This window comes from Erithacus rubecula (assembly GCF_903797595.1).
Source record: "Erithacus rubecula genome assembly, chromosome: 2".
Classification (NCBI taxonomy): Eukaryota; Metazoa; Chordata; class Aves; order Passeriformes; family Muscicapidae; genus Erithacus; species Erithacus rubecula.
This window is the reverse complement of record NC_136685.1, coordinates 66526609-66539622: the sequence shown is the minus strand read 5'-3', so window position 1 is coordinate 66539622 and position 13014 is coordinate 66526609. Positions and strand designations below refer to the sequence as shown.

The window sequence follows — 13014 nt, the reverse complement described above, 5'->3', positions numbered from 1 at the left end:
TTCAGAAACTGTTTCTCATGAGAGTGAAATCTTTGTGAATTAATTTAGTTATGTCAAAAACCACATATTAAGCTTTTGCATAGATTGATGAAACATTGGGCAGTGGGATTGCTTTTTATAAGATGAGTGAAAACTCAAGGTATAGGTAGGGGTGGTGATTTTTAAAATACAATATTATATATAATCCTTTTCTAATATTTGTGATGTTCGCATTCTCAGTCTTGAGTCATTGGAGCTGTAAATGATTTCTGGAGAGGTTTTTTTTTTTGTGTGGTCTATATGTTTCATGTCAGAATTCTTTTTCTTCACTAGGCAACAGAAACAGAAACCAAGATTGCAATCTGTTCCAGAGCTTATCATCTCCTTGTGGAAAAAGTGCACTTCAATCCAAATGATATAATATTCGACCCTAATATTTTGACCATAGGAACTGGAATGGAAGAACATAACCTTTATGCCATAAATTTTATCAATGCTACTAAAGCCATTAAAGTGAGTTGAAAGCTTATTTTAATCTGGAGTATATTACTTAAAACCCTAAACCCCCTAAAACAGAAAAACACCCCACCCCCCTTCAAACAACAACTAAACACTGCTGAAAAATGCTAAACATTTTATCCGAGTGAGGTGGACTACTCTTCTGAAGTCCAGACATTCCCCAATATTGCTGTATTTCAGCTTCAATCCATTTTCTATACTGTAAATATACTACCTTAATTAAATGAGGTAACTATCATATTTATATGCAAGCTAAAAGGACCTCTTTGAAGGCCTGTGAAAAATGTGTTGTTTTTTTTTTTTTTTTGTAAAATTCCTTTTCCTGTGGAAGGGATTTATTCAGCAACTTGGCTTTTTCTGTAGCCAAAATGTGTAAAGAGTATAGCAGTGAAGAACATCACCTGCATACAGGCAAGAAAACTGCACCATTGTGTTTTGCAAGACATCCTGATAGATGTGGAGATGCTCTGTCAGTGGCAGTCTGGGGCTGAGCCCCCACATGCTGCTTTGTCACCACAGGGCTTGCAGAAGTGGGCCTACACCCTTTAGTTTAGCTGCTCAGCTGCAGCCTGCTCCTGAGACGTGCAAGCAGGCAGACTGGCTGCTCCTGTTTCCAGAGAAGTGGGGACAGGAAGAGCCAAAAGTAGGTTTGCATGGAGAAAATATGTAATGCTGCAGTGGGAGGGCTGATGTGTTAAGAATAGCACCTGTGACAGTGGAAACCACAGTAGCTGCTGGATCTTTCCTCTACTTGTAAATTTTCCTGGAGATTAGAATTGATTTTTTGAATTTGAGTAACTAGAAGGATCTGGAACAGGGAAAAGAGAAACGGTGCATAGCAAATGCACTGAACTCAGGGGCCATCTGTTTTATGTACTGGGTGCTTTACTTTGATTTCCTTTTTGGAAAGCACTTTTCTAAAAATCTGTATGCAATTCCTATAGGAAACGCTGCCAGGAGTCAGGATAAGTGGAGGTCTTTCCAATCTGTCCTTCTCCTTTCGAGGAATGGATGCCATTCGAGAGGCAATGCACGGAGTGTTCCTTTACCACGCGATTAAGGTATGATGTGCTTTTGGCTTCCATTTGTTTGCACTTGGCAGATGTGCAGTGCTATGTCTGACAGCCTTGTCTGGGGATTCTGTATGGTTTTTTCCAGTATGGCATGGACATGGGAATTGTGAATGCTGGGAGTCTGCCTGTGTATGATGATATTCACAAGGATTTGCTACAGCTGTGTGAGAATCTAATCTGGAACAAAGATCCTGATGCAACAGAGAAACTTCTACATTATGCTCAGGTAACTCCCAGTTCTAAGCTTTGAACAGTAGTTAGTTTAGCACCTAAGCCTCACCCCTCCCTGCAGGTGATGGGTAAAACAGTTTATAAACTGCACGTGTCAGTATAACTGGGTGTAAGAATTTACTGATGATGCTACAAGTGATTCAATTGTTAAAACAGAATAAAATGAGTAATCTGTGATAGATCAAACCTCTCCATTTTCATGCCATGGAAGAGCCTGTGCCAGAGTTCTTAATACGCTTCAGGAGACCAAGCTGCACAGGTATTCTCTAAAGAAAAAAACCAACCCCTCAAGAAATAAGAAGCAAAAATCCCAGACAAACTTTCCCCCAAAGAAAATCCTCACAAACCAACAAAAACCTGAAAAAAAGGTCAACTCATAAGCAAGCCGATCTTGGTGCTGGAACTTAATTGACAAGTGCACTGTGGGAGACAAAGAGTAAACCTCTCTCTGGCAGCAGTGATTTGCTTGGAGTATATAAAAAAGTTAGAATAGTTTCTTGTGATTTGTGGCTGTGCCATAGATTGCAAATTCATGTAACATGTCAAGATTGGGGATCAGCTATTTTGTGTTTTTGAGATGTTTTAGTGATGGTGGTGATAAAGGACAAAGATTACACATTGTCCATAAGGTAACCGGTGAAATTCTGTTCTGAATGGAAGATACAGCAAAAATCTCTCTGAGTTAGGTGGCTCTTAGATTCAAGTGCACAGGAAGATTTACATGCCTGTTTTCTGGCTCCTGGAGGCAGTATTTCTGTGCAGAGCTTCACTTGGTTTGTATTTTGCCCTGTGGTGGTACATGCTTTATGGTAACAGTGGCAACATGTTAAAAACTAGTACAGGAAGACTGGATCTCTTTATCCCATGTACTTAGGCTATTTTAGATGGTGTTCTTGGTGCCCAAGCAATTTAACTGTGAGTTGATCTTGACTGTTTAAGCTGAGTTGCACCATTGGGGTATTCAAGATTGCATAAAGAGGAAGAAAAATAAAGGGAGAATTAGAAGGGGATTACTTAAGCAGTGTTTTGCAGAAGGCTGAATGTGAATTTAAATGAAGCCTTGAAAGTAGAAATGAAAGTGGATGATGGGTCCTAGGTCTATAAGTTTGGGAAGCCATTGCTGGAAAATCTGCTTGTATTTGTAGTGGTAGTTTTACTGAGGGGGTAAAATAGTCTAGTGTCATAAAAAGAGAAGCTTAATCCTTGCAGATTTAGGGAACTGGTCTTCATTTGAAGTTTGAGATTAAAAACCATTTTCCATTATGTACCTAATTGCAGATATTCTCAAACACTGTTGTTCCTGCATGTCCACCTTACAGTGTCATGGGTTATTTTTAGGCTGGAGTGGTTCCCTTATTAAACTCTCTGGCCAGAGTTTGAAGAGCACTTGATGTTGTTTCAGTGAATCACATAAGGTGATTCCTGAGGTGGAAAGAGACTTCTGGAGGTCATCTACTACAAGCCCCCTACTCAAATCAGGGGCCAGCCAAGATCAGGTTGCTCAGGGACATGCCCAGTCAGGTTTTTAATATAACTAAAAATTAATATAACTCTACATTGTCTCCAGACAGCATTTTATTCCTTCTTTCACTCCCTTTTGCAATTTAGACATATGGGGGGAATAAAATGAGGCAACAAGAAGCTGTGAAATTAGCTAATATTTGTATAAACATGAATGAAAGCTTGTTTTGTTTTCTGTTCCCATGAGTGAGGTCTTGTTTTCTTGGCTTTATCTTTAAAAACTTCCTGATGAGCACACAAAAGCATAGGAAATTCATAAGGCCTGAGAGATGTCAGATTATGTCTAATAACTGAGTAAGGAAAATAAATTAATTGTCTGAGTTAGTGGATAAGGTGCTCTTCCACAAGCCTTCCTGGGGTGAGTGCTTGTATTTTCTTACACTATGAAGCCCTTTTGGTCTCTGTGTCCATAGCCAAGGGGAGTATGAGTATGAGACTAAGAGGATATGTGGTAGCTTGGGGCAGTCTATGTGTGTGACAAACAGTAGTTTTGTAGGCTGACTGATTGAAAACACGTCTGTGATATGGAATAACAGAACCTATTCCAGCAGAAACTGAATTAGTGCCAAATTAATTAGAATTTTAAAATTAAATGTAATGTGTGGGCCAGGAATCAATTTAAAATATGTTCCCAGAAGCAAATCCCTTAGGATTAGTCATGTCATCATTTTTATGAGCATAAAAATTGTCAAAATGCTCTTTCTTTTTTTAAAAAATTATTTTGTTTGCATTTTCATTGAGGTGTGTACCTATTGGAATGTAGACTCCTTGGGTGCCTGTATTACATCACAGATGTTTTCAACATGGTTTGCATGTAGATAAACCCTTTGAATAGTCAAAAAATATTTTACGAGTTACTATTTGGAAATATCCTTGTTTTTCTGAAAGTGAAGTCCATAATTATACTTCTTATGCTTGCAAGCTCCTGTGGATGTCTTTTCTTTTCAGAATCATGCCCAAGGAGGAAAAAAAGTTGTACAGACTGATGAGTGGCGTAAAGGCTCTGTGGAGGAAAGGCTGGAATATGCTCTCATAAAGGTGAATCTGTGCAGAAAACTGTTGTAACAATCAGCACTGAGAGAAATTATCTCAGCTCACATCTTAAGGGAAATAATTGGTTTTAAAAGTTCTTCAGCTACCATTTTTTCACAAGCTATTAATTAAAAACGAATTATAAATGCAACTGATTTATTTAACTTCAATAACAGAGGAAACTGTTGAGGTGTGTCTTTAAGCTTTAGAAGTTGAATGTTTGACCCTTAATATTTTATTCCACTAGTTTTGGTAGAAACATACTGCTTTTACTTTGGAAAACACTGCTTTTACTTCCTAGGGCTTTTTTTGGTCCTTCAGTAGTACTGCACTGAGTGACATTTGCACTGTGAAAGCAACCTTTGAGCTCTGGGTTTTTCTGATGACACAGTTAAGAAAAATGAACTAATCTGTTAATACTCGGAGCATGCTGTGAATAAGTTTATCTGCCTAAGAGCTGCCGTGTTCTGATGCCTAGGAAAACCTAATACACATTTGAGGTATTTTTAAAGGCTATCATTATCTACAGTATCTATTTGTAGTTTTTTATGGGATTTTTTGTGGGGAGAAGGCAACTAAATAAAGCTTGTATTTCTAGCAAGATAAAAGCTTCTCCTTTTTTTTTTTTTTTTTTTTGTCTCAGGGCATCGAGAAGTATGTCACTGCAGATACAGAAGAAGCAAGATTAAATCAGGAAAAATATCCTAGACCTCTAAATGTAATTGAAGGGCCTTTGATGAATGGCATGAAAATTGTTGGTGATCTTTTTGGTGCTGGGAAGATGTTTCTGCCTCAGGTAATGAGAAAACAATGTCATATATTTTCCTAATTTACAATGTCCAGCATTGTAAAATGTAGTCAAAATATTCCGTACTGCCTGTTTTTTTCAGATAAAGCAAAGGAATTGTAAAAATTCAGGTATTGCTGAGAAGCAGCCATTTTCTTATTCTACTTTGGAACTTGACCTTTTTTGTGCATGATTATGTTTGTTTCTGTTCTTCCTGAGTGTTTGTGCTTTATTTGAAATGCAGTTTCAAGTCTTAGCCTATGAAGCAAGAAAGAATAAAAGCCCAAATAAAATTTGCTGTGCTTAGCACCTTCCAAGTCTGGGCCCATCTGTAGCTTTTGGTTCTGTTGTGAGTGGTCTGGGAGGCTGCACTGGGGAAGAAAGTGTTTTGTGTAGAGCCATAGCCCAGTAGGGCCAGCACCCTGCTGCCACAGAATGATCTGAAATTTGTCACCTGGGGCTGCAAATGGAGTTTTATTTATTGCCTGAATGAGAAAGCTTAAAGAAAACTGAGGTTATTCCTATACCTGGTATTTTTTGTTTATTCTGCCCCACTTTTATCTGTGCAGGTGATAAAGTCTGCTCGAGTTATGAAGAAAGCAGTTGGCCACCTTATTCCCTATATGGAAAAAGAAAGAGAGGAAAAGAGAGCCAAGCAGGGCAGCGCAGAAGAAGAGGCAAGATTTTTTTGTGCTGTAGTTCTTTCGTAGAATGCTGTGACAAACATAGGAACTATTTGTTAGTATTTACATATATTATACTGGAGAGTTGATGCAGTTGTATGGAAACTGACAATCTCAGCATAATTTGAAGTAGGTTTGAAATTCCTAAAGTGCAGATTTTGTGGAACTCTGTTTGGTGGTGTGCCTAAGCTCACAAAATTTTCTGAATGATGCCAATGAGCCTTTGTGGGCGCTTTATGTCGATGTTACTAATTTCTTGTATTTTTAAAAGCATTTAATTCTGGTGTTTTTTATTCTGTCTTTATGGCAGATTTTGCTGCTTGCTTCTAATACTTCTCCCCTTATGAACTCTCTAATTTTCCTTTAAAATTTTTAATGATTCCTAATTCTTTCCCTGAAATCTTCTTGCAGTGTATTTGCTGTGCATCTGTTGTGTGATTATCCAGCATAAATGTAACAAATACCGCAAATAATTTGGAAAGAAAAATCACCTGATAATTAAACCTGGTTGATCTTAATGAAAGAAGGAGAATGCATTGTCTCTTCTCCCATGCTCTTTCTGGATATGAAGGTGTCTTCTCTCTTGTATTTCAAGCAAATCTGTTCTCTGGCTGACACAAATCATCATTTACTTCATCATCTCTCTCCAGCTGATGCTATTGTCATTCAATTCAGATGACAGTGCTGGTATTTGGCACCCTCTGTTTTTTTTTTCTGGTGTGGTTTGAAGTTCTATAAAATCATTACTCCATTGATTCCATGAGCAGTGGATTAGGATCTTCTGTGAACCCTCTGGCACTTCATTCTTGGCTAAAAACAATTGAAGTGGAATATGAGGGGTTTGAACAAAAGATAGCAAACGCTCTTTAAGAGAGTGAGTGAGATGTTCTGTGTGGCTGAGGAGGGAAAAGGCAGGGCTTCTGTCATCCTGCTTTCTCTGCTTTCTTCTGGGGAAGAGATGTAGTGGCTTCCTCTTAAAAAGACATGTCACTGTATAGAGAAGCAATGAAAGAGATAAAAGAGCTGCATCTATTCCCAAAGGAAAACGATTTGCAGACTCGGGTAACTGATCTGTCTGATGTTACCCAGGCCACTGTACCCTCCAGGACAGTTTTAGTCACAGACTGCCAGGAAATGCAGAGCGTTGATAGTTACGTTTGAGGATAAATAGTTGTGGCTGTGGATCTCTATCAAAGATGAAAAGTAAAGAAGGCTTTTGGATGTATGCCCAGAACTTGAGGACCTCCTTTCTTAAGACAATTGAAATAATTGTGCTTTAAATAGGGTTTATTTAAAGTGATATGTGCTGTTACCCATGTTGTTTGCTACCCAGCAAAGATGTTTCTTCTTATGTGCAAAGCCAATTTTGTTTTTGTATCAATCACTAATTAAATAATTAGTAATTATTAGGTATGGTTAATACCTAATGTGGGGCAGCATGTTTTGTTCTTCTGCCAATCCTTGATTAATCTCTTTCTCCATTTTTCTCTTGCATTCCAGCATTGTATTTTGAGCTGCAAAATTTTCTGTTGACGTACTGAGATGGCTGACTTACAGACCTCCATTTTGATTCCTCTGTTCTCTGGCCTTCTGTAAAACAGAAGCACTGGGGAGACATTAGATTTTAGTAAACAGCAACCTTGGTGGGGATCCAGGGATTTTATTCAACAAATGTGTTAGAACCACAGGAAATACTAGTATCACCCTTGGTAATATATCAAGATTTTTAAACCCATAATATTGCAGCTACAAAAGCAGTGTAGGTTCATGAAATAGAGAGCTACTCTATATGTTCAGAAATATCACATGCTTCATAGAAGGATTCAGTCATCCAGTTCTGCCATGTTGAAAGAGATGAGATATCTGGAAAATGTTTTGTAGTTTCACATAGAATGCGCTCAGGTTTCCACTTTATTTAAATTCTCTGCAATTTATGTAGTTGCTTCCTGGCATCTGATGCTGCCAGTATGTACTAGTGTCACAGCCTGGAGCTGTTCCAAATGACGCAGAGATTATACAACTGAAAAGGTGTTGCCAAGTCCTGTGTCCTGCTGGAGAACTGCTGTGGGAAGTTCCACTCTAGTGCTGCTGGCAGCACCCTTTGTCAGGCTGAATGCCATCTAGCCTAGGACCTGCTTGTGACAGAACAGCTTCCTTTCTTCAAGTTGTTCCTTCTAAAGCCTGTTTGTTCAGCTTGGGTAGTCTGAAATAGTCTGATCACTGCACTAAAAACTCCCTTCTTATTTGTGTTTCATAAAAATTAGCCTCTTCTGCTTTTGCTAATTCCTCTAATGTCCTTTCTAAGTTTGCTAATATCCCATTCTCAGCATTGCATCAGAAGATTGATCTCAATGCACAAACAGATGTGTAATTATAAGTATTCACACCCTTTTACTCTGAATATGTAATCTCTTTATTGGCAAAGTGTATATGTGGAGCAGAAGTACCTTAGGAGTTCAGTTACTGCACTGCAAAAAATGCTTTCCAGATCTGAAATCTTTTTATCTGTTGCTTTGTTTTTTCAAACACAGATTTTTGAATAACATCCATGCATTTTGTAAGAATAATTCACGTGCAAGTTTCTATTGCCTGAATCTTTTTAGATGGCTTTTAATACTTACTCTGTTACCTGTACAACCCTTTGCAGTTACTTTTACTCTAATAGAAGTCTGGGTTAGGATTGCACTGTTGAAGAATGTGTTCAAATATACCAAGGCTTCTGAGTAAAAACTCTTGTTACTTCTTCAATTTTCAGGATCCTTACCAGGGTACAATAGTACTGGCAACTGTGAAGGGAGATGTACATGATATTGGCAAGAACATTGTGGGAGTTGTTCTGGGCTGCAACAACTTCAGGTAAAGAGACATTAGGTAGCTGGGAACACAACTGTAAAAGGGTCAGTAATTAGTATCTCTCTGTAGCTGCAGCTGTAGTAATAACAGGGCTGGGCATTTCTTGAGAATTGTCCTCTGTTCCCCAGGTTGTGATTGGGAGCACAGATCATTGCAGCTATTACTAAATGGGGAGGCAAGAGGGAGTAGTGCATCCTCCTTGAATACTGAATACAAATTGACATCTGAGGTGATTCTACAGTTTAACATCAGTTGGAGTATAGATGAGAAAATCAATTTTTGTGTTTGTTTTCTATCAGTTAAATATAATAATGGTGATGTTTCTATAATGTCTGAAGAAATCAGATATGACAATTGCAGTAGGCAATACTATATGTGGGTTGTGTTTGGGAAAAACAGTCTTGTAAGATTGAAATGAATCTTATAGTGTGTTTTTCATGTTGTTTGTTAACTATGAGGTTTTAAAAACTTGCTGAGCTCTGTTTTCTTAAATAACAGAAGATATTCTCCTTCTGTTTCTGAACTTCAAAAATTAGAACTTCAAGAAAAGCCAGGTCTTTCATGGCCTGTGTACATGCAGAAGGGTTGGCAACTGTGTTGGAATGAATGGTCATGTTTCCATCAGTGTTCTTGTCAGGGTCTGTCAGACATTATGCAAAGCTGAATTGGGTTTGGAACTCTGTCTTACTGTTCATTCCTTTAGTTTAGTTTTGACTTTGGGTTGTCATTTGCTCTAGAAAGAGCCAGAATTATCCTTTTATTTTAAATCACACAGTGTTGAAGTCAGTAGCAGTGCTGTATATATGCAATATATTCAATGTAATTTCTTCTTGAAATTCTGTTGATTTGATTTAGGCTTTCTTGAGCTTTGTTTAGACTTGCTGAAAGGAAGCCATAGCATTCTCTGTCACCATAAGTATGAGTGAGGCTGAAATCAGCAGGCTGGGGTGATTTACTTGAAAAAGAAAAACCTTGGCAATTGCCTGGGTTAATAGGAATAAAATGCTAACAAGGGAAGTTCAGTGCCCTGTTTCATAAAATGCGTGCTTCAATAAGGCAAATAAGCTTGCTGTAAATTGTTTTATAGTCCTGATATAAGATACAACATCCACAAAACATTTTTGTATTATCCAGATACTTTCAGAAATGCTACTGCTGTGGGTAGCCTGGTAGATGGCTCAGCACCACACAGCCATTCATTCACTTCCACCCAGCCAACCTCAGTGAGATGAGAAAAGAGGAAAGAAAGGAAGGAAGGAAGAAAGGAAGGAAGAAAGGAAGGAAGAAAGGAAGGAAGAAAGGAAGAAAGAAAAAGAAAGAAAGAAAGAAAGAAAGAAAGAAAGAAAGAAAGAAAGAAAGAAAGAAAGAAAGAAAGAAAGAAAGAAAGAAAGAAAGAAGAAAGAAAGAAAGAAAGAAAGAAAGAAAGAAAGAAAGAAAGAAAGAAAGAAAGAAAGAAAGAAAGAAAAATTGTGGGTGGAGAAAGAAAAAAAAAAAAAGGTGGCTGGAGAAAAGTGTTTAATAACTGAAGGAGAAATGGAAGAAGAGACAAAAAAAAAGTGATGTAAAGGCAATCCCCTTGTCACCTCTTATGGACAGACTGGCACCTACCCAGTTCCTGAGCAAAATCTGGCTAACCCCTGTTAAGAGTCTGTTCCCTGGGGTGCTAGAGAGAGAAAGAGAGAGAAACAGAAAAGGCCTTGATGCTGTGAAAGCATTGCTCATCAAAAGTTAAACTTTAATTTGCACTATTGTTCTGGACACAGATCTAAAACACAGCACCATACCAGCTGTTGTGAAGAAAATTAACTCATCTCAGCCAGACTTAGTACAACCACAAACATTTTTTTTAAAGAAAAAGCCTTCTTACATTTGAATTTTTTTAACTTTTATGCTATCTGAAACTCTTACTGAAAATTTAACCAGATCTAGAGGTATTTCCTATATAAAAATTGCCCAATTTCCCAGTTCCCAAAAGGTCTTAAGAGAAACAAACAAAAATCTCAATCTTAACATCAATTTTTAGATGCTATTTACAGCAAGAGGAATGTATTTGCTCTGAAGCAGAAATTTGATTTATTATTTAAATGATCTTCTCATCTCCTTTCTTTCCACAGAGTTATTGATTTAGGAGTCATGACTCCGTGTGATAAGATATTAAGAGCTGCTGTTGAGAACAAAGCAGGTATAGAGACTTAGTTAGTACTTCTGAATTGTTTGATTTTTAAATCTCATTTTTTATTCCTGCTTATTGTGTTTCTGTACTGTCTATGATTTGATCAGATTATCTTCAGAGGAATTTTGAACTTCTGCTTTAACCATGTTAATTATTTAGTATTTGGCACTTCTGTGAAACTTAGTCTGAGGATCTGAAACACTATATCAAAAGGACAACTCCAAGAGACATGTTGTAGTATTTGTTTTACAGATGGTTAAATGGAGCCTTGAAAAGGTCTAAGTAACTTCTTGTTGGGTCTTAAATCATTAAAAGTACTTGGCCTGCCAGATCAATGACTATGAAATCAGGAATGAATTTTTCTAATAAATAATGAACTTTCTGAAACAACTTGCAATTGTTTTAGAATAGTCTGCTGCATCTTGGAAAAGATGAATTGTGTGAAACATGGGTGGTGTAGTTTGAAAACATTTGCTGTTTTGAAGAGCAGAACTTAAAATTATTTTGTCTTACTTCCCTCCTCAGTGCTGAACTTCTGAGATTGGAGCTTGCTAATCAAAAGGGCTGTTTATTTATTCTGAAACTAGAGCAGTAGGTGTTCAGCAGCTTGAAGACTAATATCTTAAACTGGGGATTTGGAATTGCTGTCATTCTTGGAGAGCTTTCACTTCCTAATTGGGTCAAATCTCCCTTCTAGACTATCTTTATCTCATTATTTTCTATCTGATGCATGAAGCTATCTGATGTATGAAATAAACTTTTCTGTACTAATTTCTATGTCTTTCTAGAATGGATTGGTTAAAAGTTTTGTGCATGTGTGTTTGTAAATTTGCAATAGATATAATTGGCCTGTCTGGTCTCATCACCCCATCTTTGGATGAGATGATTTTTGTCGCCAAGGAAATGGAGAGATTGGCAATAAAGATTCCTTTGCTCATTGGAGGAGCAACTACCTCTAAGTAAGATACCTCAGTTGGGAAGATGGGCAGCTTGTATGTGAAAAGTGTTAACTAGTGAAATAGAAAATTTATAGACATTTCTTTCCCCCTTTGTCTCATTTTTTGGCAGCACACATACTGATATGTGTGTTGCATTGTATTAGTATTCACTCTAAGATTGACTGTTATTTCATGTTTCATCTTAAAAGTTTAATTTTTGCAAGTGTATATTATATGAAGAAATACTGTTTTTTCTCTAAAAGTTCTTGCACATATGCAAATAAATATAGTTCTGTTCTTCTAAGGGGTTGAATGATCTATTTTGATTCATCAAAGCACTCTAAAAATTTGGGATTTTGAGAGTAGAAATGGCCTTGTTGAGATCAGGGAGCTGTTATCTTTGAGGAAGTTACTGTATTTTCCTGTATCCCTATTCAATGCAGTGATGACTGTGTTGAGCCTCCAGTGCTGCCCAAGCAGGCTGGTAGGGGATAAAGCTCCACTGCTTGCCTTGAAGTACTTACCATGTTGATTTTGATGGACTGAGCTTTTAAAATCTTGTTCTGTCAGATCTGCTCAAATGGAATAATACAGCTGCTGTGATTTCCTGAAGACCATGCTGACAGCTCAGTGACACCTAGTATTAGCATTACTGCAGATGTGTTCTGGGCGTGTGTAACAGCTGTGAGTCACGCTTTGCTGACGGGTTTGTGTACAATATACTTGAGGAGGTGACAGCTCAGGAGGCTGTAGAGGTCATTCTTTGAGTAACTAAAGCAGTGAGCAGTGTTGCTTTCTTTATCAGAGAAACCCATACTGCATTTGGTATATTTTGCTTTTGCATATCATCTCATAATTTTGACAGACAGTGGAGAGTAGAATCACTGCCTGCCTTTATTGTTCCTGCATGTATAATGCAAGGTTCACTGTAACCCTTTTCTCCTTTTCTGTATGAGCCTCTTTCTATTGCTTTGATACTGAGAACAAATGTGGAGGGCTTTTTCTTATTAAAAAAAAAAGAAAAAGAAAAGGAGAGGAAAGTCATGGGAAGGCTTTATTTTAAGTGGAGGTCTTAGGAGAGCCTTTTCAGATCTTCTCAGTGTTTTCACCCAGGGCATTGTGGCCTAGTAATTAATGTCAAATAACCAGCATCAAACAATTCTGCAGAATTTATTCACAGAGAGGCATGTTGCTTATAGGGAAGCAGTGCTAGTTTTATCCTTGA

The 13014-nt window shown here is 37.6% G+C and overlaps 1 protein-coding gene across 1 annotated transcript in view; it reads left to right on the top strand.

Moving 5' to 3' along the window:
* MTR (5-methyltetrahydrofolate-homocysteine methyltransferase) overlaps nt 1–13014 on the top strand; it is a 48591-nt gene that overhangs the window by 24650 nt on the left and 10927 nt on the right. Inside the window, exons 16-24 of the mRNA XM_079298390.1 lie at nt 313–492; nt 1443–1559; nt 1657–1797; nt 4272–4361; nt 4999–5151; nt 5712–5819; nt 8581–8681; nt 10793–10860; nt 11690–11810. Of these exons, the coding sequence (XP_079154516.1) occupies nt 313–492; nt 1443–1559; nt 1657–1797; nt 4272–4361; nt 4999–5151; nt 5712–5819; nt 8581–8681; nt 10793–10860; nt 11690–11810 (1079 nt within the window). The remainder of the gene's footprint in view (nt 1–312; nt 493–1442; nt 1560–1656; nt 1798–4271; nt 4362–4998; nt 5152–5711; nt 5820–8580; nt 8682–10792; nt 10861–11689; nt 11811–13014) is intronic.